Below are 22,501 nucleotides of genomic sequence, written 5' to 3' on the forward strand. Positions count from 1 at the left end.
AGCTTAAGTAGTGAAGACTTGCCTAATCCAGGTAGGGGACTACAAATAAAATTTAAAAAACTTTTTTGTGTTATTTCTCCATTGGGCTTCATTGTGGTTTGGATAGAGAAAAAAGTTTATGGCTACAGCAACCTTTGAGCAAATATTAGCTTATGAAGTACAGTATTCCTCCCTGGTCTTGCTTTCCACGGTTTCAGTTACCCATGGCCAACCATGGTCTGAAAATATTAAATGGAAAATTACAGAAATAAACAATTTATAAGTTTTAAACTGTGTGCCATGCTGAGTAGCATGATGACATCGCCTGGCATCCTGCTCCATCCTACCCAGGAGGTAAATCATCTCTTTGTCTCTCATGCTGGATACACTCCCTGCCCATTAGTTGCTTAGTAGCCATCTCTGTTATCAGATCAACTGTCACGGTATCACAGTGCTTGTATTTAAATAACTCTTATTTTAATGCTACATTCACATAACTTTTATTACAATATACTGTTATAATTGTTCTATTTCATTATTAGTTTTTTGTTGCTAATGTATTACTATGCTAATTTATAAATTAAATTTTATTATAGGTATGCGTGTATAGGAAAAAAACAAAGTATATATAAGTTCAGTACTATCTGTGATTTCAGGAATTCACTGGGGGTCTTAGAATGCATTCCCATGGATAATGGGAAATTACTATAGTCTCAAAGCTCACATAAAACAAAATGTTAAATTAGGTATTTGAAAGCAGTTTGTATTTTATTATCCAGGAGGTGATTTCAGAATTATCTATAAAGACAGAAAGGAAAAGTGTTTGTCTATTTCTAAACCATTAAGTGTCACTGGGGTAAAGTTTCAGTTTCTATCAGTGTATAAAAAGCCAACCACAGAGGGTCATTTTTCTCACATGTTCTTCTTTGGCCTGTCTCATAGGGTTCTTCAAAATGAAATATAACTTTTAATAAGAAAAAAAGTTAATTACTGAAAATCTTTCTTATTTGAAGGGTTAACTAATGCTATCAGTTAAATGAGCTCACATAGAGATAAATGTTCTTCAGCATCCATTTCTCCTTTCTCCTTCCCTCCATTTTGGTTGCTTGAGTAATAAATGTCTTCTCTTTTCCTGAATTTATGGTAAACTTTTTGTGGCCAGGAATTGCATCTAATCCAGAATCTCTTATCTCTTACTCTTTAGGGCTTAATAGATAGAGCGTGCTGTGCCCTGTGATGCTCCATAAATATTGCTGATGGCAGGGATGACATTTCAGTGGTGAACGCCTGTCAGAGAAATGCTATGCAAGAGGGATTTTTTATGGACAGCATCACGGTAATGGAATACAGATTTGCAATGCATCACCAAACATTAACCTAAAACCAAGCAATGCTAGAAGATTATTGACAAAGCACGGGCTGCAAACCTTGGGAGAAGTAGGCAGCTCTGGACAGATGTCAAGACCACTCAACATCCTGACGTAGATGAGAGGGTATGCCATCCATCAATCAACCAGCCAATCAATATTAATTGAATGCCAGCAAGGAAAAAATGTGATGCTAGATCCTGATACCTCACAGCAAATCAGTTATATCTATCTATTTTGCACCTTTTTGGCATTTGTGTTATTATTACTATTATTATTATTATTATTTTAGTTGGCCATTTGCATTTCTCTGTAAGCCAGGAGAAAATCAGTCTCCTTTTGCAAATTTCTCAAATGTTTCAAATATCCTTGAACCTCAGATACTGCATGTAATTATTAAATGGCTCACAGTAGAATAAATACACTTGCTCTGCTTAAAAAGAAATAATCTTACAAAATCGAATTAAGCACCTGGCATATACATATCCTAATATACATATCCATTAAATGTAAGCCAGGAGAAAATCAGTCTCCTTTTGCAAATTTCTCAAATGTTTCAAATATCCTTGAACCTCAGATACTGCATGTAATTATTAAATGGCTCACAGTAGAATAAATACACTTGCTCTGCTTAAAAAGAAATAATCTTACAAAATCAAATTAAGCACAGGGCATATACATATTCTAATATACATATCCATTAAAAGCAAATTAAGCAAAGGGCATATACATATCCTAATATACATATCCATTAAAAGCAAATTAAGCACAGGGCATATACATATCCTAATATACATATCCATTAAAAGCAATTCTGCATATATATGAGGTTTGCTTTCATAGAGTACTTGGCTTGGAGTTTTAAATATGTTCTTAAAGAAATGTACACTTGAAGGAAAACAAGTTAACAGATCAGTAGTACAGAAGGGTTGGTGTAATGGCTTAAGGTTTCAGGAAAGCCCAGGAGAGACATGCTGCTTTTGAACTTGGTTCCCAACCGAGAAGAACATTTTATTTGCTTGCTTGAGAGTACTCCTTGTAGTACATTTTATTTTCTACTTTTCACAGCAATGAGAATCCTGTGATGGAAAGCCACTGCCTTTTTCTGTCCAGCAATTACTTCTAAGTCATAACTGGCCTTTGTGGTAGGCAGTGTGGCCGCAATAGCAAAGCAGCAAGCTCATTGCTAGTTAGCATCAGTCAGCCCTTTATCAGAGTTTTGGTATGTGTTGAAATGAGCATTTCTCAAGACCCCCAAATCTGCTGAACAGAGATGGGGCATTGGATATGGTGCCCACGCCCAGAAGAGAACTGGCATGTCTTTGTGGCTGCACAGCTGGCCAGAGGCTCATGCTGGATTGGCAGCAAACCTGCCAAAGGCAAGTGCTGGGCTCAAGGGTCTGGGAGCCTCTGGAGAGCAACTTTCCTTCAGTGCAATGGGAGGACGGTCCTCATCTACACCTCTGGCCCAGTTCCTTCCAACCACAGAATCTCTCCTTTGCCTTTCTGCTATCAACTAGTCCAAACCTTTCATGCCCAGTCTTCCATGAAGCTTTCTTAGAATGCTGCCCCATGCTCCAGTCCCTAAATCCCAGACCAGTTATCTAGACTACCTTGTGAATCGCGCCTCCTGACTCCTTCTTCGTCTAAATTGTACCTTACCCAGGAATACACCTCCCACCTCCGCCAATACCTGTTACCCTCATTAAAATCTTAGACCGAATGCCACCTCTTCATGGAAGCCTGTCTCAACTGCCCCAGCCAGAGATAATTTCGCATTTCTTTGTGCTCGCCAAAGCATCTTTAATATAAGGCAATACATGTAATGGCCCCCTTACTGGTGTCAAACCTTGTCTCCACCACTTTTTAGCTGTGTGACCTTGCACAAGTTATTTAACCTTTCTGTGCCTCAGTTTCCAAAATGGGAATAATAATAATGATAATACCTATTTCAGGGGTTATGATGAGAATTCATTGAATCAATACATACAAAACACTTTAAAAACTGCCTTAAACATAGTAACTACTTGATAGGCATTAGTTTTTAAAGTTTTTTTTTTTCTCTTGGCTCTGGCTACACTTATCATTGTAGTGATTTTAGGCATCTGTTGCCTCCTCATATGACATTGCAAGTTCCTCAACAGCTTACGCACCAAAACTAATACTTTCATGTGTACCAAACTGAAGTCCCATACTGTTTATTGCTCTTTTTTATGCCCTATCCTTTTAAAACTTACTTCTTACTATGGAAAATATCAAAGATATAAAAGAGAGTAAAATCTCATGTACCCATCGCCTGGCTTTGACAATTATTAATTCATATACAATTTTATTTCCTCTGTACTTCCAGTCATTCTTCTCCTACTTGCTCCAAACGCTAAGTTATATTGAAGAAAATACAGGCATAATATTTCAGCTCAGGGGGAATTTTTAATAAATGTATCCTACACTCAAGGGAAAAGTGCTCTATTCAATTCTCCTTGTGCCAAGCAGGAACTGACTCCAGGACAGATCCAGTCTTTCAGACTATGGATCCTCCCAGTGATGTGGGCTTGAACTTTGACTCACCTCCCTCCCATAATCATTAATAATAATAGTTATGCTTTGAGAGGCCATGATTTGAACTGTGGCACCATCTAATCTTTGTAATAATAAGACATGGTGGACGGGGATCTTTGAAAATGACTTGATAATTGAGAAAAGTCCCATTTATTCATCAAAGTAGATACTATGTCTTGAGTCACTGGCTCCCTAAGAGGCAAGAATCATGCTTACCTGACTCACTATGACTGTACCTCAGACAACTGAACACTTGGGAATTTTTACTGTTGACAATGAAGAATTTCCTTGCACTAAGCACTAATTAGTTCTGATTGGAAGATTTTAGTTAGTTTAAAATTGTACTTTCAAGAAACACGTTTGCAAATGGAAATACTTAAGATAAACATCATAGTTATCTTTTTTTAAAAAAAAATAATATTCTTATAGCATATTACACAGGAAGAATTGCTTGGGAAAAGTTTGTGTTGGGTTCAGAAAAAGAGGTAAGGGGGAAAACCATTTTGTCAGTTATATTTTATGCCTGGATTAATCAATCAAAGATTAATTTTATTCCTATTAGCTGCGGCAAGCAGCCGGCACACTACTACCCTTTCTGAGGTCATATGGACAATTGGTAACCAGTCATGCTGAAGCCAAGCGCTCCATCATGGTCCCTCTCAACACAGTGCTCCAGACTGCAATTCCCAGTTATGGCTCACCCCTGGCTTAGTGATGTCTGTTTTGTAGCATCACACCCCTGTGTCTGAAAACAGTTTATTCACTAAGTGAATGCTAGGATCTAGGGTTATAAGTCATGGAGGTAAGAGACTCTTCATGTCAAAAGTTCTCAGACGTTTTTATATATTCTAATCCCCTAAACACACACTTCCAAGCACTGCATGATAATTTTAAAGACATAGTTGGAGTTGTTAGAGAGTAAACTGTGCTATTGGACATCAGCAACAATCTTTTAAAAATGTTACAAATTTGAATTGTATTTCCTTCTTTATTCTTTTTCTGCATTTTCTGAAATTGCCAAACTCCCTAACCTGTGTGTCCTGTATGCATCTTAGACACTCTCAGATCAACTTGCTAAATGTAGGGACAGTATCTAAGCTATCTGGTCCATAAGAAACCTGTGTCTGGCTACTCTCTGGCCATCATGCTTCCTGTCTTTCTTCATAAAAATGATGTTTATGAAAAAATGGTACAAGTCGGAATTAGAGACATTTATGAGGCTTGGGTTCAAGTGTTGTCTCTGACATATATTAAGTTCGACCAGGGAAGTCACTCAATCTTTCTGCTTACCTATTGCAGATCATCTATTTTCTTGTCACCAAACTGAGAGTGACAACATTTGTTTTATGTACCATGAAATTGTCACAAGAAGTAAAAAAAATGAGTAAAGTGCAGTATACATAATATATTTTTATACCGTTAATTAAAGTTTATATGTTCCCCTGAACTTAACCTGAGAACATCAGTAATAGGGAAGCACTAGGTTTAAAAAATACAATATTATTTGGATGAGCAAGCCATACATCTTTATTTCTTGATATTTCCTACATACAATCTATATTTAAGCAAGAATTTTACTTGGAGAAAAAAGAGACTGCATTTATGTGCATAGTAGCCAAATTAGCTGAAGAAAACAGATGGGTTATTAGATAGTTTTGTATGGTAGGATACCAAGCCACTGGGGCCTCCACCCAGGCTGTCTGCCAGTTTCACCTACCGTTTTGTTGAAGGGAACTACGTGAACTTTATAAGGTTATAGCAGAGACACTTTTCAAAAACATACTGATGCAGACTCGTGGGGCAAAAAAAGTTTTCTGTGGTAGTTTCAACCAATCAAGTGAAATCAGTGTGTCTTAAATCACTTTGTGGTGGGTAGAGAAAGGATTTCTTATTATCTTTATTTTCTTCCATCTATAATAAAATGGCAAATAATTTCTAGTTCAACAAAACAAAATATTCAAAAGATAATCTAGAGTAGAATTGTAATATTTAAAAAATCTGAGAACTTAGAAAATGTAGCCATGGAGAAGAAAAATCACAATACAATTTACTGAAGCATTGAGATTATTTTGCTGGTGATATTCAAGCCTTAAAAATAAAACAGAGCAGAATAAATCCCCAAACATAAATTCAAAGCCACCTCACGAGGCCAAGTTTACCTGTTAAACCAGTCGTCTGTGTATCGAGGGTAAGGATAGGGGTCGTTGCTACTGAAGTCATAACTTGCTTCGGCATTCTGAAAAACACAAGGTGTCTCACTGGGTCAATAAAGCCAGAGGCACAGGCAAGAGAAAATGCTGTGAGACCCGACTGTTTCATGTTTATAGCCCCTCCCTGGCATGTTGTGTTAATGCTCTTCTCCGGACTAGCCCTTGCAAAAATGGTGACAGGGCTGCAGTGTGGTCTTGGAGTTTTCTATCCTCCCTTTATCTCCTTTTCCAAGTTTCTTCATTTCATCCTATTTCAGGTCTTCATTGAGTTAGCAAATTTGAGTACTGTGCTCTCCAGGACTGTCTCCAGCTTAAGCTGAGTTACCCCTTGTGGGTAAATGGGGTGCAACTGTAATCCAGGGCTTATATTAAGGTTCTCTGGACAAGTGGCCAAAATGTTCTAGTTCTCATGTCACGAATGAGACAGCTTCTAGAGTTTTTTGCTTCATGCAGAAGGCTCACTTCCATCTCCTTGCTTTAGACTGACTCAAAGCTTATCTCCTTTATACTTATGGGTGCTAAACACTTGCCCAAGCCCTTAATTTTGGCCATAGTATCAACCTCAGTTATTCACACAATTCACTGTTTCGTTCGTTGAAAGGGACTATATGAGCTGTTACAAAATTATAGCATACATTCTTTTGAAAAACATATCATTAAGAGTCTAATAATATATGCAGAGAATTTTTCAAGTATGGAAATATAATAGTGACATCCATGCCTTCATATAACTTATAGCCTAGCTATAAGACATCGATCAAATAATTAAACAAATAAATATGCAATTAAAAATTGGATGTATTCTTAAACCCTGCAGTATTCAGTTAGAAGTTTATACTCTATGCAATCTAACACCTCCATTTTTTTTTTCCACTGCGAGTCTTTCTTTACAGAAATTGAAGAAGGGCTCTGCTGGGACCCCTGTAGTAGAGGCCTCACAGTATCCCCGGCTTCGCTTTTCCTTGCCCTAGAGCTTAAATTGTCCCCAGCAGCTTGACCTAAAGCTTGGAATGTCCCCTGCCACAGAAAATTGCCCTGAAAATTATGATTACTGCCCTTATGCTTACTGATCACAATTCTTCTGGTCTAGCATTTTTTCCAGACTACTCCCATCTTTTTCTGTTCTTGGATTGCTAACACCATTGGAGGATTACGTGGCCAGAGGAGTGGCGCCCGTGAAGCATGGGACACCACCCTCAAGCCCACAACAAACGTCATGGAGCCCCTGGAATAATGCCCAGATTTTCCCTAAATACCGTAAGCTGCACTGAGAAGGCAAGGCCGTTTTGAAGGTGTTAACCTGCTGCCTTCTCAGATCACTGGCTCTCTGACAATAAACGCTTCTTCTAAATATCTCAACTCCTGTGTGGGTGCCTGAGCAGCACAGGCAGCATGAGCTCTGGACTCAGTTGCCCTCCGGTTTCAAAATGAATTACATATCCACTTAAATTCTCTTTAAGTGATTTCATGTTTTAATTTTTCCAATTTAGATCTTTAGTCAGTCAGCCATGAATTTTGGTCTGTGATAGAAGATTATCCACCACCATTTGATGATGAGTCCATTCCTCCCCTGCTGCCTTCTCTGCTGGTCCTGCCTTGCAGAGTTCCGTGAAGCTCCTCTCTCCTCCTCTCATCCTTCTCTCCTTTGGTTTTGGGATTGCCCTTAAAGATTCCAGACGGATTCCTGATCCAAAGCATACACTGGACTAGGAAACACTGGGTTAAATGCCTATTGCAGTCTGGGCATTTCTTAACTCTATGGGTCTGGAGACAATTGCAGGAATTGTGCTCCTGTAAGAGGCAAAACATTGTAGTTTGTGATTCACTCTAGTTTCTAAACCTAATGTAATAGTGCATAATGTTTTTAAGGGCAAATTGACTAATTCCATTAGCTTGTGTTTCCATTTGTTAGATGACAAAGAGTTGTAATGATCACAATTGTAATACTAATTTATTTAAATATTGTGCTTGGGGCCAAAGTCGCTCTGAAATTTGTTTAAAAATTTTTTAATTTTTAATTTCTTAGCTTTATTGTTGAAACAGGATATCACTAGTAAAATTCTTAATCTTTTAGCAGGAAATGCAATGGAACATCTCTTGCAGAGTTAATCTTTTTAGTAAACCTAGTTTTCTTCCTTTCTAAGGGAAAAAGGCCCTCTTCTGCAAATCCTGATAATTACCCTGAAATTGGCGACTCAGATCCTCTGGCTATTGATAAGGGTCATCAGCCCATTGTTAGAAGAAATGGTGTTAAACCAGACAGGGCTCTTAGAGTCTGAGAGGGGAGAAGACCTTTAGCCCAAAGGGTTTTTTATTCTTTAAGAAATATATCAACCACGCCTGTTTCCCTTTACTCGCTTAATAGGCAAATCAATAATAGAAATTAATAGCTATATGATTTAAATAATAAGTTCGTATCTCTTTTTCCTTGTTTAGGGACTGAGGTGGCACTTTAGCAGGAAACCCAAGACCCCACCCTGACTGTGAAAAGGAAAAATAACAGAAGATAGCCCTCCCTTCCCTCAACATCCATACTAATAATAATGGGGTTCATGAACTTAGAAAAGAATTAGGCGGGAAAGTTAGTTAGGGGGTTTTGGGTCTGCTTGCAAAGACACTGAGGTCATCCTATCCTAGAAGGAGTATGCCCTAATCTGCCCACAATTAAGCAAAACAAAAGGCATTTCTTTTAACTCACACAAAGAACAAGCAGGCAAAGAATTAGGTACCAGTTTAAGTCAGTCACTCGCACCTAGCACCTATGCAATTAAGACCCCAACAACCTTCAACTCACCTGAGCCTCATTATATCATTATTATAATACTATGCATATGCCTGGAAATTAATTAGTATCATTATAACAGACTGAATTCTGGGAACAAACACGCACAGAAAGCAAATCAATGAATCACGGAGTTCTGTCAATCTTAGTTTTCAATCAAGGAAGCCCATTCCTCTAAGAAAAGTAACCAACCACAGTAAATGGACATAAAAACCCCAAAGGCTTTGTTACCAGGACTTTTTGAGCCACGCTTCTCTTACTCAAGCCCGCTTCCACGTCTGGAAGTGTACTTTCCCTTCTAATAAAACTTTTGTTTTCTACTGTATTTTGGTGTCTTGCTCAATTCTTTGTTCAAGACATCAAGAACCTGGACAACGTACCGGGAGAGGATCCCCACTTTCTGGTTATATTGTGGTATAATTGATATATAAAAAACTTGCTCATATTTAGTCTATGGCCATGCCACCCTGAACAAGCCCGATCCCGTCTGATCTCGGAAGCTAAGCAGGGTTGGGCCTGGTTAGTACTTGGATGGGAGACCACCTAGAAAGACCAGGTGCTGTTGGCATAAAAGATAAAAAAAATAAGAGATTGTAAACTGACAAGGTCCTTGCAATCTATGAGGTCAACCAAGGGTTGCCTCGCCTAAAAAAAAAACAAAAAACGTCCACACATTTATGTATATATCTTGCTGCATTTGGGCATATGCGTACACCCATGATACATCATCACCTCGACCAAGGTACTAAACATTTCTATCACCTCCCCAAACTTTCTTTTGTTCTTTTGTGTGTGTGAGCGCACACATCTGTGTTTTGTTAAGAACATTTAACATGAGATTATCGTCTTAACATATTTTTTTTCCCCTCTTTAATTCTCACCCCGCTTCTACCCCCGACCTATGGATGCTGCCATTTCCCTTTAAGAATTGGATATCTGAAGGTGAGGCGTCTCCTCCCACACACTTGGGGTGTTGCATCCGGGGCCTGGTACCTCTCCTGGTGCCTCCTTGTGCACTTGGGGGGGCCTGGTGCACCCGGGGTATGGTCCATAGCTCCACCTGGAGTGCGAACCCAGGACCTTCTGTGTGTAAAGCAGACGTGCTAACCACTATACTATGAAGCCACTTCCTCATCTTAACATATTTTAAAGTGCACAATATTCTATTGTTGACTTCGATGCACAGTTTACTCATTTGCATAACAGAAACTTTATAACCATTGAAAAAAAGTTCCTCAATTCTCCCAACATTCTATTCAATGTTTGGACCAGTCATTCTGTTGTGGATCATGAATAAATCTATCCTTTATTCCAGATTCTAGTTCTTTCTTCAACATCTGGCCTTTAGAGAGAACATCGTCCTGTCTCCACTGGCCATAAACATCGGCAAGTCTCCAGTTCTGCGCCTCCATTTAGATCCCAAACTACTTTGATTCACCTTTAAAAGTTTAATTCTCTTTCTGGTGTGTAATCCTTGTCTCTCTGGGAGATCCTCTCAGATTTGACATGTTATTATTATTTTTTTTTTCCTTGACTTTCTTAAGATATTTATATCTCAGTTCTTTTGAGGGATATTATTTTGAAATAGTATTTGACTACCCTAAGTATGTTTGGTTACCTCTAATCGTCTCTGAATTTTTGAGACAAGAGCATTCTTAGGTAGAATTGGTGAGGTAGGAGTATCAAGAGAAGCACAAGTTAATATTTTTCTTTTTGGATTTCAAAGCTGAGATTGAAACTTAAGTGATAAATTTGGAGGCCTATTTGTTAAGCCTGATTTGTTTCTCCATAGTGATTTAAATTCTCTGGTCTAAGGTGAGTTGGATAAAAAATTCAGCATCATTAGCCATTGTAGGGGCCTCAAGGAGGCCTGAGGGCTACCTCTTGCTTCTGATCTGTGTTCTTGGAGTCGGTTGGGGGTATGCTGGAATGTCCGACTTCAGAGAAGTCTGGGACTCATTCTTGGACAAGGACATGAAATTGCAGATCAGAAGTGGTTCTGTGAGGCATCTCAGCTGAGGATTTTGGGGTGGCCCCACTCTGCATTCCTGTGACCCTCAGTATTAAGTAGGCAACAGCAGAATATTCTGTGGGATGCTGAGATTGGTGAGAACATGACAGTGAGAACCAGCTGGCCTCAAAAGTTCTGGGGTCAGTACAGTGAAGATCCAGGGTTCAGGCAGGATCTACATGAACTGATGTGTCAGGAGGCATGGAGATGCATGCAGCAGGAAAGCACAGGATATGCAGGATATGATGAGATGTGAGCACCAGGACCCCTGTCCCTCTCTCCTTAATGCTGTGTTTATCCTTTGAAGCTTGAGGGCAATTCTGGAGACAGGAGGGTGGGGAAAAACCTGAGTTGACTAAGGTCAAGTGTATACTATAGGTGTAATTAGGCGGGCAGATAGAAATTAAATTCAATTAGAGAAAAATCAAATCAAAATTTCCTGCACCTCTGTGTTTACTACCTGTTTTTACATGCTTTTCACTCTGGCTCACCTTTTTGGCTCATGATCATCACCTGTGACCTGGGCTGAGGCCTTCTGGTGATCCTTTATGATTCTGGAGAAAATGGCTTGCCTTGAGGTGGGTTGGGGCTCATGGGAAGAATTAAAGAGTTCTGACAGCAGAACCAGTAGCCGAGAATCCACAGAACTCTGAGACTACTTTTTTAACAAGAAGAAAGACCATGTATTGCCTGATGTCAAATTCACCTCTGAATGTTGAAATAGATAATAACTTAGGAACTCTTAAGTATTTTGTTGTCTTTATGATTAATTTGATGACTAATGCTTAATTCCTTGTGTATCAGTCTATATTGAGTATTAAGGAAGGAAAACAGTTGTTATTGTTTGGCTGTATGTTTTCTGGCTAAAAATCAAATGGTTTATAGCAAGAAAGAACAGTGAGCAATATTTTGTGAGGGTTCTATTTATACTTTTATAGCCAAAAGCAAATCATTTATTGATCTGAATTACAGTGTTGTCTTCCACAAAGTTATTTGTGTACAGGAATAAATTAAACTGGCTTTGAATTATCCTAGAATTTTCTAATATAGTCATTAACATGCACATTTTGGGGAAAGTGGTGTCTAAATTTAGTGCTCTGGTCATCCTAGGTTAAGCCAGAGGCTCATTTTGGTTTAAACTTTTCTGTAACTTGTTCTTAAAATGCATTAGTCTATTTTATTGCTTTAGAAAATACTAGATGTTTAGTGAACATAATTTAATCATTGATGATTCAGGATCAGGATGATTCAGAGTCATCATTAAGAATTTGAATTATCATTGCACCATCATGCAGAAAGTGAGACTATTGGGCTGAATCCAAACTGACCTCAGGGTTTCCCTGGAAGTTATTTCTGAAAGAAACTTCTGATAAAGGCTCATTTTCTTTCACAAGAGTTCAGTGCAAGAGAAAAAAAGAACCTCTGGTATTTAATAATTCTAAGGCTTAATTTCTGAGGCATAGCTAGAAAAAAAGACTAGATTAGCTCTTATGAAGGAAGTTTAATAATTATGGGTTTGGCCATTTTTTGCGCTGTGCACTTTCCCATCAGATGGCCTGCCTGCACACAAATAAAGGACAAAGAACTTATTTATTTTTACAAAATCTTCTGACTTTTAAAATTTAAGGTACTGCATTTATGCAGCCATCGAAGGCACAGGCCAACAAATGGCATATGTCAAGCGCTAGGGCTGGTCTCACTGTGAAAGCTGGTGGTGGATTGAGTAGTAACCATACCCTTTGCTTTAACATTCTCAGAGAAGCTTCTGAGACCCTTGAGACTGAAACCAGCTCTGTCACTGCCAACCTTACTCCAAAATTTGGAATGGAATGCCTTTGGGACTAGTGGACTTTTCTTGCTGAAATGCACAAGACAAACGTATTGGCAAGGCTTGGAGTAGAGGAAGGAAGAGGCATTAAAGTTAGACATATCTGGTTTTGAACCTAGACTCTTTGGTTTTGTAATTTTCTTATTTTCTGGAAATCATAGTTTCCTCATCTTTAAGTGCAGATGATAAAACTGTAACTACTTGGTTGCTGTGAGGATAAAATGAAGAAATGGATGTAAGCTGGTGAGCACAGTAGCCAACAAGGTATAGGTGTTCTCTCACTTCTTCTCCTTTTGTGTCTTTCCTTTTCTTTGATCACCTAAGGCAAGGGTCAAAAAAATGCCCACAGGCAAAATCTGGCCCACTATCTGTTTTTGTAAATAAAGTTTTACTGGCACATAGTCATGTCCATTTGTTTACAGATCGCCTCTCACTGCTTTCACATTACAACAGCAGACAAATAGTTGTGGGATGAGCCCACAAATCTTAAATATTTACTATCTTTTATAGAAAGAGTTTTCTAACTCTTTTTTTTTTTTTTTAGGCAAGGCAACCCTCGGTTGACCTCACAGATTGCAAGGACCCTTTCATCTTACAATCCCTTATTTTTTATATTTTATGCCTACAGCACCTGGTCTTTGCAGGTGGAGTTTTCTAACTCTTGACTGACATTGTAGGTCTTTTGGGCTTGTAGGTGGAGTTATCTAACTCTTGACTGACATTGTAGGTCTTTTGGGCTCCCAGGATGCCTTCTGATAGATAGCTTGAGGCCTATGTTAGAGTAATGTCTCTCAGTCCCTGTCTCTCTGAAGAGCTCCCTTTGCTCTGAGACATGCCTGTCCCACATCCCCTTCTCTTTAGGTGGCCTCTTGCTGCTGAAAAGGAATCTGATATAAACTACCCTCACTATGTTGCTAGGAGTCTGAAGAGTACCTCTTCTGGGTTCATATCAATTAAAGGTGGGTGATCAGGAGTTACTGTGGTTAGAAACTGGGCCTCAGCCTGCTGGGGTGATCATAGAGTCAGTAGAGAGTCCCACCATTGTTTCTATCAACCCCCTACCTATCATCGGTTAAAGGATGCTCCTAAGTGCACCAACCCTCTAGCTCTTCTATCTGTCCATCTACAGTGTCCTGTCTTTTTCCCTAGTCAGAGCATCACCAGCGGCAGAGAGCAGCAGGTGTTCACAGTAAACAGCCCTCAGCATGCAGCGGTAACTGTCTACGTAATATGGGTACAAATGGTGTCTGCTACACAAAGCCTCATACATCTTTTATTTTTAAATGAGGTGCTGCATTGGCATTTTGTCAATACTAGGCTCTTGCAATAGGCCGATATACTTAATATGAGAGTCCACTGGTGTGACTGAACAGATATATTTAGAACAAGCTCTGTGGTCCTACTATAAAATTAGGAAAGTGGTATCTTTAATCGGGGCTGTCATGTATACTCATGCAGGTCTTGCCTTGCATAAAGGTGCACACTCAAGGGGAGCATGGGAGCTGCGCAGGACTTGCCAAGCCATGTGCCCTCGGGTGGGCGTTTAATTTAATTTAATCTATTCTTTAATTAAAAAAATTATTTTTCCATTACAGTTGACATACAATATTATGTTAGTTTCAGGTATACTTGGGGTGGGGCTTTAATTAATAATTGGTCAGCCCAGAGGGGCCATCCTGTTTTCATTTGTCTCCATAGAAAGAGGAACATTTTCTAATTTGTTTGCCTGGAGGGGAGGGTACTATTTTGCAACTTATCCACTAGTAGAGGATACTTTTTTCAATTTCACACAAATACACTATATAAGTACTAGCATGTCTATGAGCCATGGCAAGAAATAGGTCTTTCTAGTTATAGTCATATATAAGTTCCGACATCAGAGAATTCTACCAAGGGGACAAGATGTCCTCTGTGAAATGTCAAGTAAGACCAGACTTAAATAATATCTCAAACAATAGGCGTTTATGATCATGAGTACAGCATGGAATATTATTGATTGACAATGTAATTCTACAGCTATAGGAACTCAGAACAAGAAAGTACATGCATTTATCCCTCTATTCTGGCTTGCTACTTTCCCTGAAGGCATTTAACCAAATAACCCAGCTAGGAGCTGTGTAACAATATTAGATGAAATTGTACTGTGCTCATGGACTAATGAAAGAAAAATGAGCTTCTCCAGATAGACTCTCAAACTACAACCATATTGCCCCAGAACAAAGCTCATCTGCATGGAAACTGAGCAGCTGAAGAGTCCAATCCATTAGAATCTAAAGAATTTTGCTATAGCGTCTGCTTGCAACTAATATGGTCACGGCTGAATGTTCCCAACTGTGTCTATTTTGATTTTTCTCAAATAATTCTCCCACATGATCTGGTTTAATGATAATGTTAAGCTTACTTTTGACTGAAACCAACATTAAGGGGATTTATGTCTATATTAAGCCTGGCTGTAAAACTTAATGAAATTTAACATTTCTCCAGCACTCAAAAAATTTAAAAAAAGATGTATTGTCAGAAAATTGTTTGTAGTCTTTCTTCTATACTCCTACAATTTTCAGAGTCATGTTTTTTTCCCAGTGATAGTGTGTTCTCTGATAGTAGATTTGACACCTCCTACCATCACTTCCTTTTTGCTCCTGGAAATTCTAGCAACTTCTTTAGTTACTGGAGTACTCTCTAAGTAAGCAGAATGATGCAACATAAGAGCTGGGCCGGCAAGTATCACCATACCCCAAGATGTGCCCAAACTACTAGGCTTTGTATATTTTCCAAAGCTAAGCAGCTTCATCCTCTGGCTCGCAACGTCACCCTTATCAGCATATTTGAGAGATGTTTTAAGCACTAAACATGAGGAGATAATAATAATTTTAATTCTTAATGGTTAACATGGTACCCTAAGTTAATAGAGTGCCTTTGGACATGGTTCCATGGCGTAGCAGTTAGCATGTTTACTTTACACGCAGAAGGTCCTGGGTTTGCACCTCAGTGGAGCCATGGTCCATGGTCTACAGCCATGCCACTCTGAACAAGCCCGATGTCTGATCTTGGAAGCTAAGCAGCGTCGGGCCTGGTTAGTGGTTGGATGGGAGACCACCTAGGAAGACCAGGTGCTGTAGGCATAAATAATTAAAAAAAAAAAAAATAGAGTGTCTTTAAGTTTTTTGAAGGAGTTTAAATTTCCTTATTTTATTTAATATTCTAATTAAAAAAAAAAAAATAGAGTGCCTTTAAGTTTTTCGAAGGAGTTTAAATTTCCTTATTTTATTTAATATTCTCTAAAATCCTGTAGGGTAGGAGAGCAGATGTATTGAAGGAAGAAGTGGGGCTGTTACTATCTCTAAGATACAGTCAAGGCAGCACCTCTGGACGATTCCTTTAGAGTTATCTCTGACTGTTCATGGCTTCTTGGCTTGTCTTGCTCTTTTAGAAGGCCAAAGAAACCTCTATTAGGCTATATTAAAGCTAATTCTCATGCATGAATTTTAGTAACTGCCCTAAAAGCATCAATTCCTGGGGCTGACCAGATGCATTGAGGAGAAGCTGCCACTCATTGTAATTAATCTCTAAGAGCTGGCTCTAAGACAGGGTCCAAAACTTGTTCAGAAAAAATTTACATCTTTATTTTCATGAGCTGCCAACTCAAATTTAGCATTTCCTTCAATTATGGATGTAGACTACAAGCCACGATATTATTAGCAGTAGCTGTGAGCTTGTCACAAAAATGTACTTTCATATCACATAGTTGCTGCAGATATGCTGAACTATCTCTTCTACTTACCCTTACTAGATTTTGTTATTTAGTGCATTATTAAAGAAGGAGACACATTTCCATTTCACAAATGTATATTTTTAATTGTTTGATAACTGTGTTTTAATAGAATTGCTTTCCCTGGTTATCCTATATATTTTGTTTTATGTATCTAAAACGTTATTCTGAGAATGAGGGGAAAGAGGCATTTGTGTACATAGGTGGTTGGTATGTAAATTTGTGCAATCTCTTTGAAGAGAATTTGGCAATATTTATAAAAATAAAAGCTACAAGGACTTTTTAACTCATCAGTTTCACCTCTAAGAATCTATCTTAAAGATACGTGCTTGCACATATGTGAAAAATTTGCTTTAAACATATTCATGGCAACATGATTGCAAAAGTGAAGGACTAGAAATAACTTAAGCATTCAACATGGGGAATGACTTAAATAAATGATGGTGCACCCACACGATGCAAAACCTGCAAAACTGCAGTCTTGGCAAAGTGTGAGGTACGAGGCCTGTGATGAACACTTCCCCAAGAAATACCGTTAAGTAAAAAAAGCAACATGTAGAATAAAGTGCATAGTGAGCTCTCATTTGCATAGAAGAGAGGGATATACTTGATGGTAAATGTATAGAGTGTTTCTGAAAAGATACACAAGAGCCTTTTTTATAGTACTTTGCCTCTAGGGAGGGGCCTGGAGTCTAGAGTAGAAGGAAGACACAGTTTTTTCATTGCATAACCTTAGGTTTTATATAAAAATATTTTTTCCATAATAATAACAGGTAACATATATTGAGTGCCTATTTTGTGCAAGGGACTCTTTTAGATGCTTCGTACGCATTAGCTCCTTCTTATGGTGTCCTTCCTATGTGGTAGTACTCATTATTACTTTCAATCTATGAGCAGGAGACTGAAGCAGAGAAGTTGAATATTTTGCCCACGGTCACACAGATGAGAAGATGCAGAGCAGGAATTTAGATCAGACAGTCTGGCTCCAGAGGCCTCTCCCCTAACTGTGCAACCTTGCCTCTTTGCATTAGAATCATAACTAGCCCATTCTACTGCTTGCATTGTTTAAAAGAGAAAAACACATATAAATGCAAATAAAAAATAATAATTTTGAGGATATACTCCTTAACATGTCAATGGGTCATTCTGTTCAAATCTAAATATATAAATTGAGCTAATAATTTAGTCTCCACACTGGGCACAACTTACTAAAAAGATCCAGGAAACACATCTCTTACTTTGTATGATCCAACCATTTTTTAATGGCATGATTTTATCTAGTGAATTATCTCATCCAAAGTAAATATAATGCTTTCGAGGCCTAAACCATAAATATGCCACCAACGAGAAAGTAAATTCCCCTGTTTTCAACAGCAAAAAACAGTCTGTTCCTTTTTTCTCTGTTGATTGTGTTGTTTCTTTTAGAAGTAGGGCTTTTAAAAGACAAGCCAACAAACAAACATCACACTGTGTATGAGACAAATAACACTGATATCTGGATTCCTCAGAAACTGAAACCTTGGAAATGCATCTTTTCCCCAGAACTTCTTTAGAACTGTTAGTGGCCCTTGGGTTTCTGAGTATAGTTTAAAAAGAACTGTTGGCTGAAAGTTGTGTTCTGTGAGATGTTTGCATGTGGTGCCTTCAGTAACATAGCATTACAGGACCAGACTGTGACTCTTTTCAACACTCCTCCAATCTTTCTTATTATACCAATAACAAGTCTTTGTTAAGTGCTCCTGTGTCTTTAATATCTCCCTGTTCCTTCCTAATCTATCTTCTTAACTGACAGAGGCGAGCCCTGGCAAGCAGCAGCATCCAATTTGACTTGCTTTCATTGTATTTATTTTGATAGTTACTCCTACTTATGTCAAGGGATATTGACTGTGTTCTATTTAAAATAGTGATATACAGTTTATCTTTAAAATACATTCATTTAGGTTAATTTAAGGAAACATATGAGGTAAATAATAATATTGATAGCGAAAATTGTGCTGTGACTGGTGGATGTTTGGGAAATGCTGGAGTAAAGCAATGATAATATTTATGGCTTTGACTCCTCCAGTTATCAGCAGAGTCAGCCGTAAGAGTAAACTGGGGATCTGAAGGAATAATGGAAGATTTTTGTCCTCAAATCTCCATCCTGTCACTTGTCATTTTAACATTATGGCATCAGTCCTTTACATTACGGTGGGCCTTCGAATATCTTCATTCATTCATGCATTCAGCCAATCATTTATTTATTTATTTTTTATTGTTGAGTTCCAACTATTTGCCAGGCACTGTGCAATAGCAAGTCACTATTAGAGAGGAAGATGCCCTCAATCGGGGTATCTTGCTTTAGCCCTCATGAGCTAATACATTAGTTATAGACTGATGCCCAAGTTTTTAATATATTTATCAGCTAACAGTGGTTCTCAAATCAGGCTGGCTGCTCAATAGAATTGGCTGGGGAACTTTTAGAAATCTAAATACTTAAGGACCCCTAGATTCTGATTTAATTGATCTGGGGTGTGGTTTGGGTATCAGTAGTTAAAAAAAAACAAATCTTCAGATGATTCTGATGTATACCCAAGGTCAAGAACCACTGAGCTAACTCCTTGTTAAATCATCCACATTCTGACTCCCTTGCTGCTTAAAATGCGGTCTATGGACCAGTAGTTTTGGCAGCACCAAAGAGCTTGTTAGAAATGCAGACTCTTAGGCCCTACCCAGACTGGCTGAATCTGAATCTGCATTTTAACAGGATCTTCTTGCATATGTACATTGATTTTTTTATTTGTAAAACAGGTGCATGGGGCCAGGTTTCCCTTTGGCTCTTTACTTTCCCTCTACACATCCATAATCTCCCTGATATAATCTTCTCCTACTTTCTTTCCTTCCCTTTCCACCTAAAATCTTTCACTGAAAGAAATCAAATTCGATAGGCCATTCGTATTTTAGCATGAATAAGTTTAGAACATTGTCCTTCCCAATATTATTTGCTCTAACAGGAGACAGTGGATATTGGAAAAGCTGAAGAACTCTATCTCTAACAGCAGAGATTGAAAGGTGGTATTTTGGGAGTGTGGGAACTTCTTAGCACATCTCAGATTGAAGTTCTTTCTATAGAGATGGTCAGTTCTGAGAACAGAGTTGCCACAACGGTTTTCTTTTGTTCTGAAGGAGAGGCCTCACGAATCAAAGAAAACAAAAGAAAGCAAGATAAAGTGTGTGATTCTTATGCACAATATTATTGGTTTTCTGTGCTTCTGGAAGGTGAGGGCTTTAGGGGAATTGATTCTGCAAGAAAGAAGAGTAAAAGTTCAGAGTGAAAGCTTTCCTGCTGTTAAATAAATTTTGATGAATATTAAGGTATGAATTATTTTTGCCTCCTGCTGCTTAAAATAAAGTTTCTTCAAACTCTTAAAAATACACCCAATTATAGACAAACTAAATGCCAAACTGCTTTAACAGCAATAGGAATGAAAATATTTTTTAAAAAATATGTTTATATTTCAATGCATGCTTATTTTTATACCCTGACTTTTTTCTTAAAAAGAAACAATGTTTTCTATTCTAATAAATGGTATAGAGAAACAAAAGTTAACAATATAGTAAGATATAATTTTGATTTAGTAAAAATGAAGGCTCACATAGGTAATTCTGTGCTCAGTCAGTCCTTGGCTTTATAGCCTAAATTGTCCTCTTGAGTATAAATGTTGTTTGAAGCCAATCCAAACTTGTAACTCAGTCCATTAACTGGTCAACTCTCCCAACCCTGTGCTAACCCTACTGGATTTCTCCCCTTTCCCAGTGGCCTTCGGTGCTGGGATCTGTCTGTGCGACATCTACCTCCCCATCCCTACGATGACAAAATTGACCTTGAGTTGTATAAAAGCTGTGCTGAGCCTTTATCACTTCATTACTCATCTCTTCAGGAGAGGATGACAGAAATAATGGCTAAATTCAGGTTGAAGAAAAAGAAAACGTGGGTTTAAGAATAGCAGTTGAATTTAGCCTTGATACCTTAATAAGAGGACAAGAAGAGCGATCACATAGGGTGACTGCAGGGACATATTCTGAGACCCAGGACAGAAGGGGGTCAGCCAACAGATGGGCTTTCAATAGCTGCTGTTATAGAACTTGCCCGGGTGGCAGATTGAGAGAGCCAGGAGTGGCCAGCTGGAAAGGCAATTCAAGGCCGATTCTTGCAGTTTCACAAAGACTAAGTGTGCTGTCAAGACCCAGAAACAGCAACTGTGAAAATCAGCACAAGGATAGCCAGACACTGTTCTGAAAAGGGAATGAGAAGATAATGTAGCAGCCAGGGTATAAATTTGTGTTGTCAAGGTGATGAGGTACAAGTCAATTTGTGTTTCCCTCTTTTTTGACTGAGTGTTCTACAATGTTGTAGAGCTATATGCTCAAGGTTTCTCCACCTTTGCTTATTCTGTGAGTGTTCTCCTTGCCTTTGTTTGGCTGCTGAGGTCAGATGTCCTGGGAGAGAGGAAGACACTAGTTTACAGCCCTCCCTGAGCAACTAATTATACAGCTTCGGTATCACCTGTCTCTTCTTTTCCAGCCCTAAAAATAGCAAAGATGCGTTCACTGATAGCTGAGTCACCTCATCAAAGGGGTTGTTCTGTCTGAATATCAGTTATTGGAGACTTTGTCCTAAGCACACTTATATAATGTATTTTCCTCCTTTTAAAGGCATAGCAATATGAATAACAAATATGTTGCACAGTGGTTTGTTGTTATTATCCACGTATATATAAGTTTTATATATAAATTACATGTATATACAATTCAACACAAATTGATTTCAGTTGTGTCTCATAGAAATTTTGAGAATTGAGTATTGTAACCCCAATTTTACAGATAAGAAAGTTGAGATTTAATGAAGTTATATACTTGCTCAAGGTTTTTAGCTAAAAGTAGCCAAGTTAGTACTAGAAATTAGGTTTTCTGACTCAGACTCATTCTATTTGTATTGCATGGCATCCACGGCTCTTTCCTACGATAAAAAGTAAAGAAGAAAATTATGAGACGGAACATTTGCTTATCTCAGCACCTCAGCTCTGACTGGCAGCATTAAGACCTAAAATATACGGCAGCAAGATAGCGGGGATTCAGGGCTGCCACTCACTTTTGCATCCATAGTAAATTATATTAAAAATAAAAATTATTTTTCAATTGTCAATAATCTTCTTGCTTGTCTCTTTTGCTTCAAAGAGTTAATCTTGGCTTTGGTGACTCTTTTTTAGGATAACCTTGCTAAGAGGAGAAGATAGAAATAGAGTGTTATGACCTTGGGAGATAAGCGAAAAGGAAGTACAAGACACATTGTAAATATCTGTGTTTATAGTTGGAAAAAAGCCAAGTGGATCAGTTCCTGTTCATGAAGAAGTTGTTTGAGGTTTATCTTTGAACGAGGACAATTTTATGTTCCCAGTCAATGTGAAATATAACACAAAAACAGGAGTGATCCCCAACTGTTCTGGAGAAAGATTAAATGCGCTTCTGGTTCCTTTCACAGCTATTCATCATTTTAATTGGTTTTTAAGCCAAAAAACTTTGACAGAATTTGTGATGGGAATTCAACTTCATAATTCATAAATTATGGAAAAGTGATTACGGCTTTCATTTGGAGGCTGTGCACATATGAAGTTGCTGCTAGGATGGAACACCAGAATCCACATTAATCACACAATCACTTGGTACATAGTGTTATATCTGTTGAATTATGGACACTGATCTCCTGTGAAGGAAATACTCTGCTCTAGACTTTTTGGGTATGACATGCCCTCAACTCACAGCGTTCCTTGCCACCACCGTTCTCGGCATTTTGAAGGACCATAAAAAACGCTCATCTGGTCTCCTTGCCTTTCCATTCCATCGCCTTCCCTCCAACTCTAAAAACTCCTTTTCAATTCCATCTTATCATCTCCCTTGATCTTCTCATAACCCAGAATGCAAACTGTTGAACTCACATAAATGTGTTCTCCACTCTC

General features: G+C 38.3%; 1 protein-coding gene, 1 non-coding gene and 1 pseudogene across 3 annotated transcripts in view; 2 read left to right on the forward strand and 1 right to left on the reverse strand.

The window, feature by feature from the left end:
• Positions 1 to 22,501, reverse strand: part of PCSK2 (proprotein convertase subtilisin/kexin type 2) — a 247,401-nt gene that overhangs the window by 56,115 nt on the left and 168,785 nt on the right. For both annotated transcript variants that reach the window (XM_006921572.2, XM_006921573.1), the window contains one exon: positions 6,065 to 6,141. In XM_006921572.2, coding sequence (XP_006921634.1) covers positions 6,065 to 6,141 — 77 coding nt within the window. The remainder of the gene's footprint in view (positions 1 to 6,064; positions 6,142 to 22,501) is intronic.
• Positions 9,347 to 9,465, forward strand: LOC112471215. The gene has a single exon (XR_003043226.1). It is a non-coding gene; the product is annotated as a 5S ribosomal RNA (ribosomal RNA).
• LOC112471310 lies at positions 15,743 to 15,858 on the forward strand (annotated as a pseudogene).

Source organism: Pteropus alecto, unplaced genomic scaffold (genome assembly GCF_000325575.1).
Source record: "Pteropus alecto unplaced genomic scaffold, ASM32557v1 scaffold45, whole genome shotgun sequence".
Taxonomy (NCBI): domain Eukaryota; kingdom Metazoa; phylum Chordata; class Mammalia; order Chiroptera; family Pteropodidae; genus Pteropus; species Pteropus alecto.